General features: G+C 35.3%; 1 protein-coding gene and 1 pseudogene across 1 annotated transcript; one reads left to right on the top strand and one right to left on the bottom strand.

Annotated features, from left to right (window-relative positions):
* Positions 1–21258, top strand: part of LOC137007702 (uncharacterized) — a 1237067-nt pseudogene that overhangs the window by 480796 nt on the left and 735013 nt on the right.
* Positions 980–19239, bottom strand: LOC137014212 (voltage-dependent T-type calcium channel subunit alpha-1H-like). The gene is made up of 7 exons (XM_067378410.1): positions 19084–19239; positions 3565–3654; positions 2844–2898; positions 2205–2356; positions 1850–1959; positions 1250–1383; positions 980–1125 (listed from the first exon to the last, which is right to left on the bottom strand). The coding sequence occupies exons 1-7, from the start codon at positions 19237–19239 to the stop codon at positions 980–982; spliced, it is 843 nt and encodes a 280-aa protein (XP_067234511.1).

The following is a 21258-nucleotide window of genomic DNA, read 5'->3' as shown; positions in this document are numbered from 1 at the left end:
CCCCTCGTTCAAAGATGCGGGTTGCCAGCTTTTACAGCATATGGTTGCCAGCAACAATAGGGAGTTCAATTGACAATGAAAGCTGAGGAGACTTAAACACTGTAAGCTGATGAGTTGATTTATCTGTTTTTATATGCTGTTGTTCATAGAGATATTTAGATGGATGCAGAGGCTTTTTAGTAGAGATGCACCGATGGCCGATTCCGATTTCCTTCTTTCTTTTCTTCAATGCAGAGTTTTATTTTCATTAAAAAAAGTAAAAGTCAGTAATAAAATATAAACAGCTCAAATAAATGCAATAGAATAAAGAGAGCTATGAAACTAAGCTATGAAAAAAGTTTTTCGGGTTAACTTTATTCAGGTAAGAAATACTACAGAAATTAAAGTAATCAAATGTAAAATAACACATTGTGTTATTTTGCATTGGTTACCTTAAATCCCTCGGGTCGGTGGTCACGCCGGCGTGATCACCGCGTTTTTTTTCTATGGGTGCAATACGCAGTGTTTTCCGCCAACTGGCAACCTGTGATGTTGAAATACTATTGGATAAACTGCAGCACAAGGTTTCGCACAGACCAAAACAAAAACAGACATTCCAACACGGAACGCACATTTTCAAAGTAGAATGTCTGACTGTAGACATGCCAGAATAAAAAATATATACATTACATTTTAAGATATTTTAATCACAAATGAAATGACTGTATTGGCCTTTGGATGGTTAAACCGTACGCACTTCAAAAACTTTAAAATACCTTTATATGTAACAAAATATAATTAAAACCTTTTGGATTCAATAAAAGAGATCTAGTTGTACTACCTTACACACTTTGGATGTCATATCTTTGTTTTTTAATATTATTACGGCTTTTGGACAAAAAATTACCCCTCATATCTGGCCATGTTAAATAATATAATAAAAGCAAAAAAGAAAAGAAAAAATACTATAAAATATTTTTATAAAAATAACACATTTATATTAATGAATTAATTGATGAATAAACAAATAAATGAATGAATGAATGAATGAATATAAAAACACAACATTAGGTACCTGTGGTAAAGCTTGCATTACTGTGTCCAGCAGGGCTCTCATGCCTGTAGCCATCTTCAAAAGCTTCAGTACTGTTGGGCAAAAGCACAGAGAAACCCATTTCCAAAAACACATCCATTTGTAATGGACCACACTAATACATTTTGTATGGTTTGGGGGGAAAAAACATAAGAAGCTAAAAAAAACCTGCAGTACCTCTAGCTATTCTCAGCACCCTCATAATGCGGATGATGGTGGGGTTGATTGGCAGCGCTGCATTCATCTTGATCTCCTCCAGTGTGATGCCCATGATAGAGAGCAGGACTATGGCTAGATCCAGCTGGATCCATCTGCCAGCACATTAAAGCATCATACAATTAAAATGCTACATCCAGCAAAGAGTGTAATTTAGCTAATCGGTGTCTGAACATTAAGCAAGCTGAGCAAACAAACCACACACAGATTTATAAGCATATTGCAAATACAACAACATATGGTTGATTGCACCTGTACATGTGCTAATGTGGGATTATTGATAAACAACAGGGATCATGATCTCATGTTTTTGTACACGAAGCTGATAGAGTCTTTAATTAACTTTATCGGGTTAAGCACTTACAACTTACAGCAAGTATGTATATAGTAAGTATACCATCTGAGGTGCACCCTAATAAGCCCTTAAGAATCCTGATTTAACTTCCAGAAACTTCTTTAGTACAATACAGATTTGCATTCATGCATCCATTGTTAAACTTATGTACAGCAGGGTATTCACATTATATTCTGTTCACATTAGAGTCATTTAGGCAACAATACCTATCTTTGAAGATTCTCCGAAAACCAAATGCGACAAGTTTGAGCAAAGCCTCAATTGTGAAGATGATGGTAAAGACATAGTTACAGTATTTCAATGCCTCTTCAAGGCACTGTGGAAGATAGGAGAAATTATTTCACCAGTTTTAATGTAGTACAATTTATAGTAAAGCAGCATATGGACACTTAAAACACATTTAATAATGCACAAATGCCTTTGATTTTATATAAAAATAGGGGCCATTTATTTTAATGAAAGAGCACAAATGCTTTCCAAGCAGAACTTTTCACAAAAATAAGTTACTTTTGGTTTCAATGATAAAATGCAACTTCATGCAATGGTAGTTCACCGACTCACCAGTGGCTGATTGAAATGCTCGACTGACATAGTGACTACATTGATGCAGATGATGCCAGTAATGAAGAGGTCCAGGTAGTGGTTGGTACACAGTGTGTGGATGTAGAGCCGGGCTGGAGAGTAATCTCCATAGTACGGTCTCTGCTGGGCCTCTGTTGATACAATCAGACAGACAGCACAGAAGAGTCAGTGCAGGGTCAATGCAGATAAACCAAATCACTGATGCCGAGGCAAAAGGCTCTGGGTATAAGGGGACGACTGCTGCAGAGAGGACCAGTACTTTATCTTGCCATCACTATGCTATTATTGAGATACTATCCGTTAACAGTCCTCTCATGCAGCACTTGTGCCTTCGTGGATTTCAAGCATGCTGCTTTGGTGAACATGCCGTTGTAAACATGGCAGTGTGTGGGAGAACATATGAAAGGAGTAGCTCAGGTGATGGGGACATGTTGAGTGTTTACCAAGGAGAGCTTAGAGGTGACTGTTTATCGATTAGTTGAACTGTGTGTGATATATTGGACATGACAGTGAGAGTCTGCCATAAAAGCATGTTTACAGGTAAATATCATATGCCAAGAGAGAAGCCACTGAGCTACTGAATATCTGATAGACTTCAACATGCAGGTAGAGCATTACCATTACATGGAGCATCTCTCCTAGCAGATAAGACTCTCATGACCACCTTGAAAGTCTTTTACAGTTGCACACAGAAACAGCCTGTTTTTCAATATGATGGGATAATGGCTTACTGTACTCTTAATGACGCTTTATTAACCTAAATATTTCAAGAGTGGTAAAACTTTGATATTCCAATTTTGAGGCAATCCACTGAGCTTTCTGTGGAAGCAGATTCCATGTGAGTCTGGATAATGGACAGATACAGATGTTATTTAAATATGTTGTATATAGGGATGTTTCTTCAACTTCAGGCACCTTTGTGTCCCAGGGGTTTGTTATTTATATCCCAAATATGATCATCTAAACAAATGTGAAATAAACAGTTGCAAGATTTATTGTATGGAAATGATTATTCATGAAATAATGATGAAATAATACTGAGTGTATAGTTGAGCGAAACATTGAGCTAAATCTCACTTGTAAGCATAATATTTTTCCATTAAAATTGTGTCAAATTATGCAAAAGTGTGAAAATATAATTTCATTGTGTTTAGGATGCATAAAATGCTAGCCGTTTAATTAGCGAACTCAAATGAGTATGCCATTTTAATAAAAAAAATGTTAAAAATGTCATTTCCATCAAAGAATGCCTACACAATACAAAAACAAATTAGAAAAGTTATGTGAATTTATAAATACGGAAACAGCATCGGCCAGAATGAGCAAAGCAGATCCAAACCTGCTGGTTCACCCCGACAGCGTCCAACCCGTCATACATTATACTGACCCATCCGTCCTTACAGGAAAACACGAACAGAGACATGAGAGCCTGCGGAAGAGAAACAGTAAACGGCAAAACCATCATTTATTCAGTGCAGTAACAGAGCTCATAATGACAGTCTGGGAATCATTTCAAACAAATTACAGCAGAAAATGTTTTCTGAAAAAATGAAAAGGCAACATGACCTCACTCAGCCAATCGCTTTATTATGATTCAATGTGTCCAAACCAATGAATTATGTCTAGTGAATAACAGTTAATTGTCCAAAGTTGTCAAAGTTGTACTTTCTCCGAATCCATTTGTAACCTTCATTTTTACATTCGTCCATATTGCTGATGTTTTGGCATCACCACCTTCACAATGGTAAAACTTTCCTTTGATAGATAATATCGATGCTGTGTTATCGAAAAAAAAACCTATTTTTGTTGAAAAGCATGTATTGTGTAGCGGTTGAGGCAATTACCTGAACTCCAAGAATGCCAAAGACAATAAAGAAGGCACAGCAGATCAGCACAATGTTCCCTGTGGGCCTCAGGGACGTTATTAGCATTTCCACCACCAGCTTCAGTCCAGAAAAAGAAGTGTATGTTGAATTTAATAGTGTATTTTATTGTAGTATAATATTTATTATTCTCCATCTACCTCTTTTGTTGTCTGGTTCAATGATGTGAACGGTCTTTTTTTTTTTTTTTTTTTTTTGTCTAAAGGCCTTAATAATAATAAAAACAAAGGTATGCCATCCAAAGAATGTAAGGAACTAGATCTCTTTTATTGTATCCAAAAGGGTTTAATTATATTTTGCTACAAATAAAGGTATTTTAAAGATTTTGAAGTGTCAAAATGTCATTCGGTTTAACCGTCCAAAGGCCAATACAAATATTTCATTTGTGATGATCTATTTTATTATTAGTCCATCGCACACAAGCAATTTTAGTTGAAAAATTAAGCATTCAGTTTAAATGAATATTATTTAAGATCATATGTAATAAAAATAAGCTGTAGAATCAATAGATTACATTTAAAAAATGACTGTGACCTTATATGTTCAAGTCTCTATCGCTATATATCATCAACTACAGTCAAACCAAAATTTATTCAGACACCTTAAACATTTCATTCATTATTACAGATTATTCACTATAGTTAAAACAAATGATCTCAGAGTTAAACTGTGTCAGAAGAAATTAATCTTAATCATGTCAGATAACACTTAAATCAAAACCTCAGGTCAAAGTGTCTGAATCATTTTTGGTTCCAAATATTTATCAGTTTTACTGGTAGTCCATTATATAAAGTTACTGAAATTTTGGTAAACCGATGACTTTTTTTGGTGACAAATTTTGTCCATCTTGTAAAAAATGACAAAAGAACTGTTAATTGATTGTGGGTTTATATATATATATATATATATATATATATATATATATATATATATATATATATATATATATATAATTGTTAACACAATAAACATTTTAAATGAATTGTATCTCCAATATGTTTTTTTTGCACTTAATAACCTTGTCAATGACTCGCCCATCTACAGGTCTTGCACTCACAACGCCTGATTGACACACAACTCAAGCCCTGGGCCGTCATACACTCATCGGGGCTCTATCTTCTGGTCACTGCACATGTATGGCGGGACTTGCCGAAACATGCACACACTGCTGCTTTGCTTTTCAAGTTGGAAGCAGTAGTCAGATGCAGAGAGACAACAACAGTAACTGGGCAATCTGCATACTGGATCATACCTACTGTACTTCTTTCAAAATATTCCTGTGTCCTCCACCCTCCTTTTTTACGTCGCTTTGGACGTTCGCTCACTGCTGACACTACATTCAAACAGCTGTAGGGCTGTGTTTAGTATCGTAAGAAACCATTGATGCTTTTGGGAAACGCAGCCCAGAACAATGCTTAACAGAAGACAGAAAAATATAATATTATTATTAGTTACATCACAATAAACAAAATGAAATAGCCTACATAGTTTGTGCAGTTACATTGATTTAAAATGAATGTTAAAAGTTCATATTGATGTTCTGTCAGAATACAAATGTTTCATTTAATGGGTGCAACATCCTGTCAATGCAGTCCCTTATGAAAATGAACCATTGCTACAGTGACCATAGTTCAGCTATGTTGAAATCTTTGAGTTCATATTAGAGGTATCGTATCGGTATAGATATCGGCGATATTGGCCTTGAAAGTATCGGTATCATATCGAAAACAATGTAAGTGGTATCGCCCATCCCTGGGCAACACAATTGAGATGTATTTTATACTATACTCTTCTGTACCCTGCCCATCTTGGTTGGACATTGAGTCTTTCTTTATAAAGTCAAAATTACCCTTTATTCTTCATCTTTATTCGACAGATTTCAAAACTGTTCGTAAAAGCAAAGATATTGTATCTCTTAATCCTATTCTCACTAATACAATTAAAGTCTGGTGTGATGTGCATAATTATTTAGGTCAGACAAATACTTTATCATGTTTTACCCCAATATGGGGAAATGAGAGTTTTAAACCAGCTAGATCAGACTCAGGATTTAAACAATGGTATTGTAATAACTGGCAGTTATTTAGTAAAGCGTGGGGCTGACTGGAGCTATACTACACTAGTATACTTGGACTACGCTAAATACTAGTACAAGTGCTCATGTCCCATACACCACACAACCATGAGTGTTTTTATAAGCAGAATAAAACTGCAGGTGGCAGTACAGTCTTTTCTCCTCTTTATTCTGATCACCGAATAAAAACTACACAGACAAGGCCAGATCACCTGTCCCTCCTGTACACATCTCTTTCCATGACGGTGAGAGCCACACTTTTTATAACCAGGTGGTAAATGAACTAAACCCACCCAAACTAACTTGAACATAAACACACATAACTTTGCTAAAGCAAAAACCCAACCATCTTGCTTAAATAATGCATAAATCAACTCAAAACAAACAAATACCCATAATGCAACCAGCTGCTGGTGTTGAATGCTGGGTCATTACAGTATGATAAAGGACTGCAAAAAAATGTATATAGACTTTTATATAGGAAATGACTTAATGTCCTTTGCAGAGATTGTGGCACAGTTTGATATTCCCAAAAAACATTTCTTTAAATTCCTTCAATTCCCACCAAGGTACAAAGCTTACAAAACCCAACAAGATCCTCTTGAAACTTTACTATCGAAGTCACCCCAATCTAAAGGCTTAATATCAATGTGTTACACATTATTAGTGTCATACTCTAAAGAATCTTCAGAATCCAAATTGATCTCCTGGAGAGAAGATTTAAAAATGAACATTTCCTGAGATATATGGGAAAAAAATATGTATAAAAGCTCAAGCGCAAACTATTAATAGTAATCTTAGATTAATACAGTACAACTGGATTATGAGAATGTATTTTACTCCAGTCCAGACACATGCATTAAATGCACATCTGATAAAGGCACACTTTTGCACTGCATGTGGGGTTGTCCTATGGTGCAGGAGTTTTGGAAAGAGGTAGTCTCACTTATTTTTCAGATGGTATCTGTTAATCTTCCAATGAATGCAGAATTTTCCCAGAAAATATTGTACACTGTAGCAACATTCATAAACTTATTGAAGCGTGTATACTTCAAGCAAAGCGTCTAATGGCTATGTATTGGAAAAAAGTGGAAAGGCCATCTGTTGTACAGTGGATTAATAAAATGTCTTTTTGTTTGTCAATGGAAAAGATTACATATATTTTAAAAGGTAAATTCTCCTTATTTGAGAATATTTGGAAACCCTTTATATCCTTTATCTCAAACTCAGATTTTAGTAATATAATGAGTGAGGTTGAAAGAGATAAAATATCTTGATTCTCGAACGTATTTCCACCCACATTTTTTTACTACCGTCATTTAACCATTTAATGTAGGCTATAATAAAGCTTGTTCAACAAAACCAGCAATTTGTTTGAATGCACATGATCTAGACTTGTTACTCAAATGTCTTCATATGTTCAACAGAATAATGTCATTCAGGTTTGAAACAACACAAGGGTGAGTAAATGATAACAAAATGCTTTACTAATGGTTCATAGTGTGCAGTTATTATAAAGTGTTACTGAAGTGTGTTCATCTTTTGAACACACATGAAGATATTTTGAAAGATACCTGAGATTTCTGTCCCTTTGCTGAAAATATGTCCATCCTAAACATTCAAACTTCAAAAACATTCATAAACATTGAAGTAATTCATGTGGTTTAATCCTAAATTTATGAAGTGATGTGAATGCTTTGTATGTGCCAAAAAAGTATGACAAAATGTCTTTACTTCCATTTAGATTTGAATTTATGACAGAGCAGTGACAAAAGTGTTCACAATATTCCATAAAATTGGGATTAAACCTCTTGAGTCACAAGGACAACTTTTCTTTATGAATGTTTTGAAGCTTGAAAGTTTAGGATGATAGTTTTTTAATGCACATTTCTCAAGTTTTTAAAACCTGAGAGTGAGTAAATAATTACAATGTTCATTTTTGGGTGAAATAACAATTTAAAGTTCCTTTTCGTAAAATATAAAATAGTCTCGGCAAATGTCTTTTTATATGTTCAGGTTGCTCTTACAGTTTTATACCAAGGAAAAAAGCTGTTGACTTTTGCATTGTGATTCTTTGAGTGAACCAAGTCACTTGTGAATCAGAAAGCATGTTCTTTGACGTCACACTGATCAAAGTTAAAGATTTTTGTATCCAAATGTAAAATGCTGTCTAACCACTTTTTGTATGGAACTGCCCATTGTGTATTATTACAAATACATGTTCATTGAGGACATATGTTGTACTTTTTAAGTGTGTAAAATATTACTCACAGTACACAGAGGGGAAAATGTTTCCCAAGTCATTCTTTACAGTGCAATTAGGCATTATTCCACAATTAGGCATTATTCCACAATTAGGCGTTATTCCAAATAGTCTTAATTCTTTGTTCATTGTATGAATAGTAAGTTGTATGTGAAGTCTTCATTTTGAAGGAGCTAATTTTGAAGGCCCCATTAAATAAGACAAAGGTTACTGGTTAGGAACACAAAACTGCATTAGAAATGGAGAAAAAATAACCAGGGAGAAACCAGATCCTTCTGCAAGTCCATTTCATGACCAATACAATGCAGGCAAAGTTCTTGTAGGCTGAAGTAATTCAGACCAAACTTTGAGGACTCATTGATTTTAGAAGACACTAGGATTTGAGATCTGTTGAGCCGGAGGTCATTTTTCTAAATGTCATTTTACTGCCATGTTTTCTGCCTCATGATATTTTGCTCAGATCCGGCCAATCATAGGAGTGATTAAGCTAATGGGTTGTGAGCTGATTAATTTAAAGGATTTAAACTATAATCTATACAATTTTCTATGATAATCAAGGCCAAACTAATGGAAATTGTTGTTTCCAGATAGTAACCTTTGGTTCCTGCTAGGATATAAAAACTAGAAATGTTTGTGTCTGTGAAAATGGACCCCACAAGTTCTAAATGTTTAAACCAGAACCCCACAAGTGACTAAAAACACACATGGAGAAAATGTATCGCCCTTCCCTACACCATACCTAAACCTACCCGTCACAGGAACCAAATGTAATTCTAACATTCTTATATATATATAAACTTAAAACATTCTTTATATATATATATATATATATATATATATATATATATATATATATATATATATATATATATATATATATATATATATATGTGTGTGTGTGTGTGTGTGTGTGTGTGTGTGTGTGTGTGTGTGTGTGTGTGTGTGAGTGTGTGTGTGTGTGTGTACCATGAAGTTTTATTAGGTCAACAGGCTATTAAGTTTGTGAAACCACAAATTCACAACCTCCAGAAGTGTTGCACTGACAGGAGAGCGGTTTAAATGAAGATCACCCTTCATCTATGTATAGCTAGATGAATCATAGTAAGAAAAATCCATTTGTGACACTATGCATATTTCATTTGTTCAATGAAATTAACGATTTTGTTATCATTTACTCACACTTGTGTTGTTTCAAACCTGAATGACATTATTCTGTTGAACATATGAAGACATTTGAGTAACAAGTCCAGATCATGTGCATTCAAACAAATTGCTGGTTTTGTTGAACAAGCTTTATTATAGCCTACATTAATTATTGTGTTCTGGTGTAACCTTCATTAAGTAAAGCCCAAAGACAGGCGTACTGAACTTCTTTAAGTAAATGACCCTCTTCCAGATCAAGAACTGTTGTTCAAGTGAAGCCGGAAGAATCATATTTGTGTTTTATCCACATGAATGGCATATTGAAGTTGTATTTACAATTGGGAAACTCTGAATTCAGATGATACCAGAGTTGCAGAGTTTGATGGGTCAAACAAGTCTGTTGTGAATGGAAATGAATGAGTTTGTTCTGTGCTGTATTTCTGTCATATTAAAGCAAACAAGTTTATAGCAAAAAAAGTTTATCACTTCATAGTTTGATTTTTGATTGTGGAAAATGGTTTCATATATCTTTTGTTCTAATATCAGTGTCTTTTAAGTGTTTCATATGGAGGAATCAGCAGCTCTTTCTCAAGAACTCAAACTACAGCTGATATGGAAGAAAAGGCATAGATGTATATCTGGACTTTCAGGTCATAAACTCTGAGTGTGAAACATAAACAGATCTTCACAAGTGTTGCAATATTAGATAAGCTAACCATTTTTAGATGAATCAAGAACACATTTTCAGCTGTTTTAACCCAGAACAAACGCATGCTCTCTCTCTCTCTCACGCACACACACACACACACACACTTCAAAGACACCTATGACGACAGATCTTCTAGATATTGTAGCCCATCAAGGTGGAGTTTCATATCAAATTACTCCTAGTTTAATGAATCACACTTTGGTTGACATCATCTCATAGAATGCATTGATTGTTTGTTGTATTTATCAGAGTATAAATGGACACAAACTTACCACCCAGCCAGCAATGACACGTGGGGCCCAGATGGGTTAACTACGGGTTCCATGGGTACTGTGTGGGCATGGGCTTTGGCTGGGTGAAATCAGCGGGTCCCATGTAGGTTTTGTAGTACGAGTCCCACATAGGAAGCCCATATGAGCTGATTACATGGGACCCATAAGGGACAGGCATGGGCCAAGTGGGCATGGGTTTGATCTGGGAACACATATATGGGTCTTGCATGGCATATTTATGGGCCAAGTGGGCATGGGTTTGAACTGGGAATGCACATATGGGTCCTGCATAGAATTTTTATGGGCCAAGTGGGCATGGGTTTGAACTGGGAACACATATATGGGTCCTGCATGGCATATTTATTGGCCAAGTGGCCATGGGTTTGGGTGATTGGTTCAGGTCCAGCAATATTATGTAATGCTCATCTACAAACAAGCATCAAAAATAAAATAAAATAAGCTTAACTTAGGATATCAAGGGGAGCCTTATCATTCAAGCTCCTCTTGGCAAAGCAAAATCTGCTCATCACAACATGGCAGACAGAGCATCATTCTGCTTGCTTCGATGCTGGACAGGACAAGAGGAAAAAAGAAAAAAAGAGAAAAAAAGGACTTGCAGGAGGCCTCATCATCAATCTGTCTGCCACTTCTGTGTTGTTAGATGTCCTTGGACCAAGGAGTAGCATGTGTTTCTATCAAGGTGTAGCTCATACACCAACAATGACTGATGTGTTGGCTGTAAAAGGTACAGTAGATCTGTTTGGTTAGGCTATCTGAAGATCTTCAGGATGCATTGACATATACATGGTTTATGGTTTAAGACGGTAAAGGGAGGGGCTGAGGTAGTTAACACTCTGAGGTCTGAAAACGCGCCGGCGCGTTTTGCAGGTTTTTTTTCACATTGCAGCAAAACAGACTTAAAATACTCCATCATTTTTTGTCATAGAGACATAAGTAATATATCAAATGAAACTATAGAATATCTTCTTTTATTTGTGTACACTCAGAGTAAAAACACAATGTTGTGCTTTTTGTAAAATAAAGAAAACTAACATGATGCGTGATCTCTCCTCTCCCTCTGAACGAAGTCCAATCTGATAGTTCTCAGAAAATGAACTGTAACTTAGTGAATACTAATGACAAAAAAATTACACTTATGTCTAAAAAAACGTTAAGATGTCAGGTTTTAAATCATGTAAGTCAAATCGAAAACAAACCTTCTGTGTTTATGTAATCTGTATGAAAAGAGAGCCATGTCAGAAGTCCGTGATTCAACTCATTATTCGCTAATGCGGCCACGCCCACGGAGCCAGCGCTATTCAGATGCAAATTCAGTCAATACATGCATTCATCGTCTCAATTGTGTATTTATTGTCTTGAAAAGTGTTTATCTGGATGTAAAAGTCATGGTTAGGGAGCTCTAGAAGACATGCAGTTAGTTCCTGTTTTCTTTTCTTCTACAGATGAATTTTAGATGAGTTTTTGTTTCATTAGCGCCCTCCGGCTGCAGTATGAATTGGAAACCCCATTCATGGAATAGCCTCTTCTTCTTTTAGATGAATTTGTGGACTAAAAATGCACAGAGAGCGCCCTCCGACTTCAAGTATGAATTGAAAACACCAGCGCTCATAGTAATGACAATGAATATTAAATAAATATAACTCCTCTGTATAGAAAATTGACATAAGCATATGAGAATCCAATATTTCTCCAAATGTGCATGCTTTTAAACTAAAAGCCTATATTCAGACTCTTTGCATCACAGAAATACATTATATTTTTAAGTATAATATAAAACCATTACTTTATATTGTAATAATATTTTTCTGTATGTTTCATATAGCATGATGAGTTTGAGACATCACAGAAGGTTTTTTTCACAGCCTACCTGACTGAAATGCCTCATTAATATGCAAGTCATTTCAGCTCATTACTATGCAATTCTTTTGTCTTCTCAGGTGTAAATGGCCCATTATTCAGTGGTGATTCACGCCTCCACGCATACTGTGTTTCTTGGCAAAAAGTGTCTTACAAAAACTAAATCAATATATTGTTTTATATGAAGGAGTAGGCAGCATAATTTTTACATAATTTTGAAGCAAAAACTCTAGTCTACAACCTCCAATACCCTAAAGTATTGTAAAAACAGATTTACTATACTTTTTTTGGCCTTATTTCAGTGACTTAAGTTTTTTGTTTTTTCAATAACCACGCATAAATGTTATTCCTTCAAACACACAAACATGTACATACATGTTCCTCACATATTATTGTAACCTAGTTTGTGCTGAATACAGTGTAATGACACTTTTTCCATTAATATGTTTATGAACAACTGAAAAAAGCACAAATGTCAGGGCATGTCAAAACTTCTCCAGGCCCCAAATCAGCCTCAGACTCCAGAGAGTTAAAGAAGTAGGCCTGTAAGGACAGAGGCCCTTTCAATTTAAGTAAAAGAATAAAGCTGCAGAAAGCCTTCCGACAGTGCATGGAGCATTCACATAAACACTTTCATTGGTGCAGTGACCCAGATTGGGACAGATTTATGGGGATAAGTGTAAAGGAGACAGCATTGCTACTGCTGGCATTTGAATATTTACAATATTTATATTGTATGAATATTTTGCTAACTTAACATAAGTTGCTTATAACATATAGTTGCCTGTAGAATGTTGGGTAAATCCCTCCCTGATGCCTCATAGGACCCATTTTGCTACCCAATTGGCTTTTGGTCAGTTTGCACATCCATCTACCACGCCGGATACCCAGATTCAAGACCCGCTTGTGGAGTGGTTTCTGGTATCAGAGGTGGAAGTCATTAATTACAAATACTCAGATTACTGTAATTAAGTAGTTTTTTTGGGTACTTGTACTTTTATGAGTAGATTTTCAAGCCTGTACTTTTACTTGTAATCAGGGCTTGACATTAACTTTTTTGCTCACCAGCCACTGTGGCTAGTGGTTTTCCAAAGTTACTAGCCACTGAGCATTTTCACTGGCCACAATTTTGATGTTGGTAAATTACATTTTAGCCTATATGATTAAAGATGACTTTGTTATGCTTAAATTACTTTATTTTGAGTCATTTTACTTGATTTAGAAGATTTAAAACCCTTTCAAACTTTTAAATGCAGATTGACCACCCAAATCAAGACTACATTGTATATCAGCTGGTATGTACAGGTGGGCAAGAGGTGGACAATATGAGCATGGGCTAATATGAGAAATTGTATAAGTTATTTGTGTTAGGCTATATAAAAAAAACAAAGAAGCAAATTACAAAAACAATAGTAAATTAAAAATATTCTTTTTTCAGATTATTTAACATCTTTTGTTGTTTGATTAACATTAATGAGAGACAGGTATTTGATTGGGCTGCTCAATGCATGGACGTAACTGACGCATATCCAGTTATTACCCACCTGTTTACATCCACTTAAGCCATAACCGACTGTATTCACGGGAGATACTCCACACGATGGACATTTAGACATCTGTGGGCACTGTTTAACTATTCAGGCGCGAGGAGAACTGATCGCGCGCGACAGAGCGCTTCTGTTGTGTCTCATCCAGCGCAATTCCGCCTATCCCTCATTCACTAACTGCACGTAGCCTAAATAACGAATTGTGTGATTGGATTGTAATTTTGTGCTACAACGATCTTCGACGATCATTTGGCTGTAAACTGAAATTATATTCAACCCGCCAAAGGGGCTAGTGGGAGTGGCTGTCTTACCCGCCACAGCTGAAATCTACCCGCATTTGGCGGGTTGGCGGGTGTTAATGTCAAGCCCTGCTTGTAATATTCATTAATCCATGTAATCTACTAAGTTACTTTTAAAATCATAGTTGAGTACTGAGTACAATTTTAATTCATATCCAAACCTTTTATCTGCATTTTTGTAGCCAGTAAGGTGATTTGATAGCAAACAAGCCGATGAAAACCGGGTCATGAGGACGGAAAACAAAACAAAACAAAAAAAGGATGTTAATGATTAATCTTTCATTGATTCTGAATGAAGAATTTAACCAGTTAAAAATGTATTCATGGATATTTAATCAATAGTCGTGGCTCCTCATGTAATTTAGTTTTTTGTCTGCCGGAGACATTTGCTTAATAAGGAAATAAAAACTTAAATGAGAAAAAAATGAGGGAAAAACACTTGTTTTGCATCTTATCAATTATTGATTAACCCTTTGATGCGCAACATGGGTCAAAAATGACCCGGCTGAGTTTTTATTTTCTATATCTTTGCAAGAAAGTAATTTCATCATTCAGTATTCCAGGTATTCCTCAATTAACTTCTTTTTGATCATCACAAATCCTTATTTTAATTTTTTTTTTCTTACTTTTTGAATAAAAATCATTTTTGTATCACTACCCTTCTAATGCGCAACATGGGTCAAAAATGACCCGTATTCATTTCCTATGTAATTTCAGTCATGGTTGAGTGTTTCTTTGCTAAATCTATAAAAGAAATGTATTTTATCATTCATTTATTCCAGGTATTCCTTAAATATCTTGTTTTTGATTGTAAAAAATCATTATGTTCATTTTTTCTTTCTTACTTTATAAACAAACACAGTTTTTGTATGTCTACATCAATTTTACACACATGGGTCAAAAATGACCCGTATTCATTTCCTGTGTTATTTCAATCATGACTGAGTGTTTATTCACTGAATCTTTGAAAGAAATGTATTTTGTCATTTATTTATTCCAGGTATTCCTTAAATATCTTGTTTTTGATTTTCTACAAATAATTGTTTATTTTTTCTTTCTTACTTTATAAACAAACACAGTTTCTACATCAATTTTACACATTAGAAGTCTTTAATATTTGCAAATTTTTGCAAGTAGGAACATATTTACTGCAGACAACTGTTCATCTGCCACACATTTCACATCTTAACAAGGCTACTTTTGTATATTTGATGGATGCAAGTCTCATTATATTTAATATATTAGGCTATATATTTCATAATTTTTTATTTTTTGTCATAAATCAATGCAATTGGTCATCCTTTATGTCTGTCAGCATTCCTGAAAAGTAACAGTTTTGGACATATACAACATGGGTCTAAAGTGACCTGAATGAGTTATTTTTCTATATTGCATATATTACAATAAATTAATTTCATCATTCATTATTCCAGGTATTACTCAATAAACAAATCCTTATTTAAATTTTTCCTTTCTTTTTGAATGAATTTTTTTTTGTGTCATTATCTTTCTAAAGGCCAAAGTATACTTCACGTTTTATGCGTATGTGAGGGTCATCATACAGATTTTTGTAACTTTTTATAATTTCCACCAGATTTCTGTAACTGTGTATGTGCAACCTGCACATACACATTTAAATTGTGTTCAACTGTGCGCAAAGTATACTTTCAACTTTTTTTTACAGTGATGTCATCATCCACCTCAGTTCTGTTGAGGACCAACCGCTAACACTCTAGATAAAGAAAATCAAAAGCACAAGAATATTCAAATATTCAAATTCAAATACACTTATTATATATTTTACTGTTGCACAGAAACCTTGTTCAAAACTGTTACTTTTTAGGAACACTGATAGATGTAAAAGGTGACCAATAGCATTGGTTTATGACAAAAAATAAAGATTATGAAATATAATATGACTTTCATCCATCAAATATACAAAAGCAGCCATGTTGAGACGTGAAATGTGTGGCGGATGAATAGTTGTCTGCAGTAAATATGTTCCTACTTGCGAAAATTTGCAAAGGTTTCTAATATGGGTCATTTTTTGACCCATGTAAAATTGATGTAGAAATACAAAAGCTATGATTTGTGAAAATCAAAAACAAGATATTTAAGGAATACCTGTAATAAACAAATGACAAATTACATTTCTTTTAAAGATTCAGCGAAGAAACACTCAGTCATGATTGAAATAACACAGGAAATGAATACGGGTCATTTTTGACCCATGTGTGTAAAATTGATGTAGACATACAAAAACTGTGTTTGTTTATAAAGTAAGAAAGAAAAAATGAACATAATGATTTTTGACAATCAAAAACAAGATATTTAATGAATACCTGGAATAAATGAATGATAAAATACATTTCTTTCAAAGATTCGGCAAAGAAACACTCAACCTTGACTGAAAGTACATAGGAAATGAATACGGGTCATTTTTGACCCATGTTGCGCATTAGAAGGGGTTTTCATAGCTTGCGCATCAAAGGGTTAATGGATTGTTGGCATGTTAACTTCTGGTAAAGGAAAACACACAATTTCCAGCCCTAGTCTGGAGAAGTGACGGTGACATCAGTGGTTAAAAGTAACTAATACTCTGAATATTTTCTTTTTAATTTTTTTTAATTATTTATTTATTTATTTTTACAAACTGTACTTTTACTTAAGTATTTCTCTAACACCGGTACTTTTACTCGTAATTGAGTAATATTTTAGCAATGCACTTAATTGTACTTGACTACAGATTTTCAGTACTCTCCACCACTGCCTGTTATGCACAACAACACCTAATTAGGCTCATTCATAATGAAGCCAGCGAAGCAGTTAAGTCGTTTGTTAATTCTCTCACATATCCTTTAATTTACGAATTTTACTGTATTAAATTGTTATTTGGTCAGGCAGTTTGGACATCTCTGGGGCCTGTATGCAAAGGCTGTGTTTCGCACTTAAAACGTTAACAGTCCATTCAGAATCGGAAAGCAAGCTGGCTGTGACTTGGAGGTGAAATGCATATTTCTTCCGACCAACGCCGAATTTCCATAAAATTAAGGTAAGTTGAAATATTATGTTGCCATAAAAATAACACTGCAGATTGTACAGTAGTCTGTATTTTTGGTTTGTGCTGTTTAATCTGATGTAGAATCTAACCAAAAGGAAAAACAGTGGGTTTGGTTTAGCTATAGGGCTGGACAATAATTCAGTATCAATATATCACAATATACTTTTATTCAATAACGGTGATATGATATAAAATATATTCATCATTATTTCACTTCAAATTCATCTGAGTCAATATCAGATTCAGAGTTTGGTTCCGTCCCGAACCCTTCCTCATGCTTTAAACATAAAAACATATTGCACATATTGCATAACACATACTTCAACATATTGCACTGTCCCCACCTTTTGCTCTAAGAATAAATTGGAACAAATCAAATCAAACTAAATGTGTAAGCAAACAGTCTCAAATGTTTTGGGCTTGTAAACATCATAATGTCGGTCTCCCCGGTCTCCCTGTGCATCTTGCTGGCTTCTATCGTTAGTTGTAGTGTTGCAGTTACAACTGCACTAGCAGCTAATACAAAATGAAGGATAAATATTGACTAAGGTTGAATTTTGTTTGCTTGCATAACCCAAAGAGCAAATATAGCTGCAGATATCTTATTATAAAAATATAAGAATTATTAAAACTCGTAAAATATTCTGACAAAGGAGCTAAATAAATGATAATTGTATAATAATAATATAATTACCTACATTTTAAGTATATGAAAGTAAAACAAGCACAGCCAATTTGATGGAGCTGAATTAATATCAGCCTTATGACTCCCAGGAACATCTGAGTGGTTTGGCATCATGAGCATCAACCGTGATGTTCCTGGGATAATGATGTGATGTGACCGTGGCGGGGAGAGGGCTGCAAGAGCCCTAAGAGAAAAAAGAACATCGACAACACAAACGCCATGACTGTTTTGGATGTATTTTTTGGAGAGATGTTTTGTTTTCTTTTTTTCAGACATTTTTAAAAAATATATATTTTTTATTTATTTACCAGTACGTTGTAAAATTTAAATTGTTAAAGATTATGTTTGTTGTTCAATGTATTATATAATGAGTGTATTTTGTATTGTATTTTTGGAGGTTTTTTTTTCAGAGATTTTTTTAAAATATATTTTTTAGTTTACCGTATGTTGTGACATTGTTTTTTAAAGATAATTTTTGTTGTTCAATTTAATATATTTCTTGCAGTTCAAAGCATCAAGTGTCTTGTATTTATCTTGTACTTACATTCATTCTTCGTTTTTAATTTTTCTTAGATTGTTTCCTTAAATGAATGGTTGGGCTTACCTTGCATGAATTGCCCAGTTAGGACCAACATAAGATCCTTACAGAGCCCACTTTAAGCCCATATGGGCATTCACGGTTGAATCCTGGTGCAAGCCCGCTTTAAACCCCTTCAGACTGGTGGGCCCCAAATGGGTCTGACATGAATTGCCCAGTTAAGACCCACATAAGACCCTTACAGATCCCACTTAAAACCCATCTGGGCATCCACGGCTGGCCCCCATGTGGATCCCGGTTGCAAACCCACTTTAAACCCCTTTGGGCAGGTGGGGCCCAAATGGGTTTGGCATGAATTGCCCAGTTAGGACCCACATAAGACTCTTACAGATCCCATTTAAAGCCCATCTGTGTAGCCATGTTGCAAAGCCCACTTTGGACCCCTTTGGGCAGGTGGGGCCCAAATGGGTCTGACATGAATTGCCCAATTAAGACCCATGCAGTACCCTTACAGGTCCCACTTTTAGTACGTCTGGGCTTCCACGGCTTGCCCCAATGTGGATCCCGGGTGCAAGCCCATAATGGGGCCCACATTTGCCGCCCATGAAGCCCTCATCTGGGCCCCACATGTCATTGCTGGCTGGGGTATTAAACCTGACCATTGTTTTCTTCAACTTATTAGAAATGAGGTTTTTTTACACCCCTAAACTCAATTAAAGTGACATATCTCCAAAATCCTATAGTAAAATAGTTTGATACGTGGTGTGCATATTGTATGAGACATCCTGTATTAAACCTGACCATTATTTTTTCTACTTATTAGAAATTATGTATTTACACTCCTCTTAATTCGATTAATGTGATATATCTCCAAAATCCTACAGTAAAATAAATTCATATGAGGAGTGTATACTTATGGCATGTCCTGTATTAAACATGACCATTGTTTTCTTCTTCTAGAAATGAGGTTTTTATAGGTGTTTAAAGTAGAATAAAGTGACATATCTCCAAAATGCTGCAGTAAAATGGTTTGATATGAGGTGTGTATACTGTATGGGACGTCCCTTATAAAAACTGACCATTGTTTTTTTCTACTTATTAGAAATGAGGTTTTTATAGGTGTTTAAAGTAGAATAATGGCAGGCATATATCTCCAAAATGCTACAGTAAAATGCTGTTACTGAAATTACCGTACTCATAATATGCGCACACACCCCTGTTTTTTGGCGGCTGGCTTGACCGCAGTGTTGACCGCAGTTTTTTTATTTCCGCAGCTTGACCGGAAATAAAACGCTTTGTGGGTTCCTGCGTAGGAAAGTGGCGGTTCAATGTAAAGAACTCCGTAAAAGAGTAGTAATTCAGTAATTATACACAAATAAAAACATTACTGTGAATATTGTATTCCATTTTGCCAACAGGTCCTCCTAAACGTGTCACGCCAAATAAAACTGCCTCAAAACAGTCAAAAAAGTCTTGGTTAGCTAACGTTAACTTAGCGGACTGGACATTGGAGAAGACCTAACTTACTACCATACCAAGCCAATTAGGCTAATATGGCTGGTGAAGGATGGGTAAGTGTCTTGCTTGATGCTTGAAGTAACTGTTCAAGATATTATACGTGACGTATTATATTCATGTATGTGTTTGGTCAGTGTCATGTCTTGCCCTATTCGCATGAGGCTTACGTTAGTATTCAGAATAGATAATTACTGCGCACCTCCATTACGTGAGACAGGTGCGTCGGAGCGAGGGGGACGAGTCTAATTTAAAAAGAAAATTATAAACTGGCAACATCTCGGAACTAGCCCTTGATCAGGCAATCATTGTACAGTGTGAGAGAGTTTCTTTTCAACTAACGTTAGTATTACCAGGGGAGTCTATTAGATTAGTAAAAAGTAATTCAACATGATAATCCACTTTTTAAAGTGGGACGTCTGTTAATCAGCCACATTAATAATGTTTTATTGCATGTAAATTAAATGCGTTGCTAAAAATATGAAATCTGAAATTTAAAAAAAAAAAAAAAAATGAGTTAACATTAGTGAAAGGAGAAAAAAAAATAGAAGGGGACAGTCAGACATTGACAGTCAGATAAATACAGACGTAGTAGTGGGAAGCATCCAACACTTGGTCAATTTCCGCTCAGCTACTGCTGATGTACTACTAATGTGTGCATTGGTATTATTTTTATTGTGGTTAAAGACAGAAATTAACTGTTTTGTCTGTCACCAATTAAAACATTGCACATGTCATATCAGAGGCCTAGATCAACATGTGTTGTTTCTTCTCTACAGCAACTGTTAAAGCAACACATCTTCGAGCGTCTGCATTCACGCCTTACGCATGTCTTAGAACAAAGACCGCTGGACATGGACTACCTAGATTTCATCTGCACCCAAGAAATGGTTTTCATCAGTGCCCTATCCAGGCACATTGAAATGCCCCAGGAGGTAATGAATGTGTTGACGGAGCTTAGCAACTTGATAGAGATGCACCAACAAGATCATCAACAGCCGCCTAGAGTAGTACAGGTGTAGAGTAGTACTGCTGGCCGTCCAAAACTCATTTTATCAGAAGAGTTTCTCATTCATCTGATTGACATTGGTTTGCCAGTTCCATGCATTGCCAAGCTAGCGGGGGTGTCCCGTAGAACAGTGTGCAGAAAGATGCAAGAAAACTCT

This window comes from Chanodichthys erythropterus, chromosome 3, assembly GCF_024489055.1.
Source record: "Chanodichthys erythropterus isolate Z2021 chromosome 3, ASM2448905v1, whole genome shotgun sequence".
NCBI classification, from domain to species: Eukaryota; Metazoa; Chordata; class Actinopteri; order Cypriniformes; family Xenocyprididae; genus Chanodichthys; species Chanodichthys erythropterus.
The sequence above is the reverse complement of the archived record's forward strand: the minus strand, read 5'-3'. Positions and strand labels throughout refer to the sequence as shown.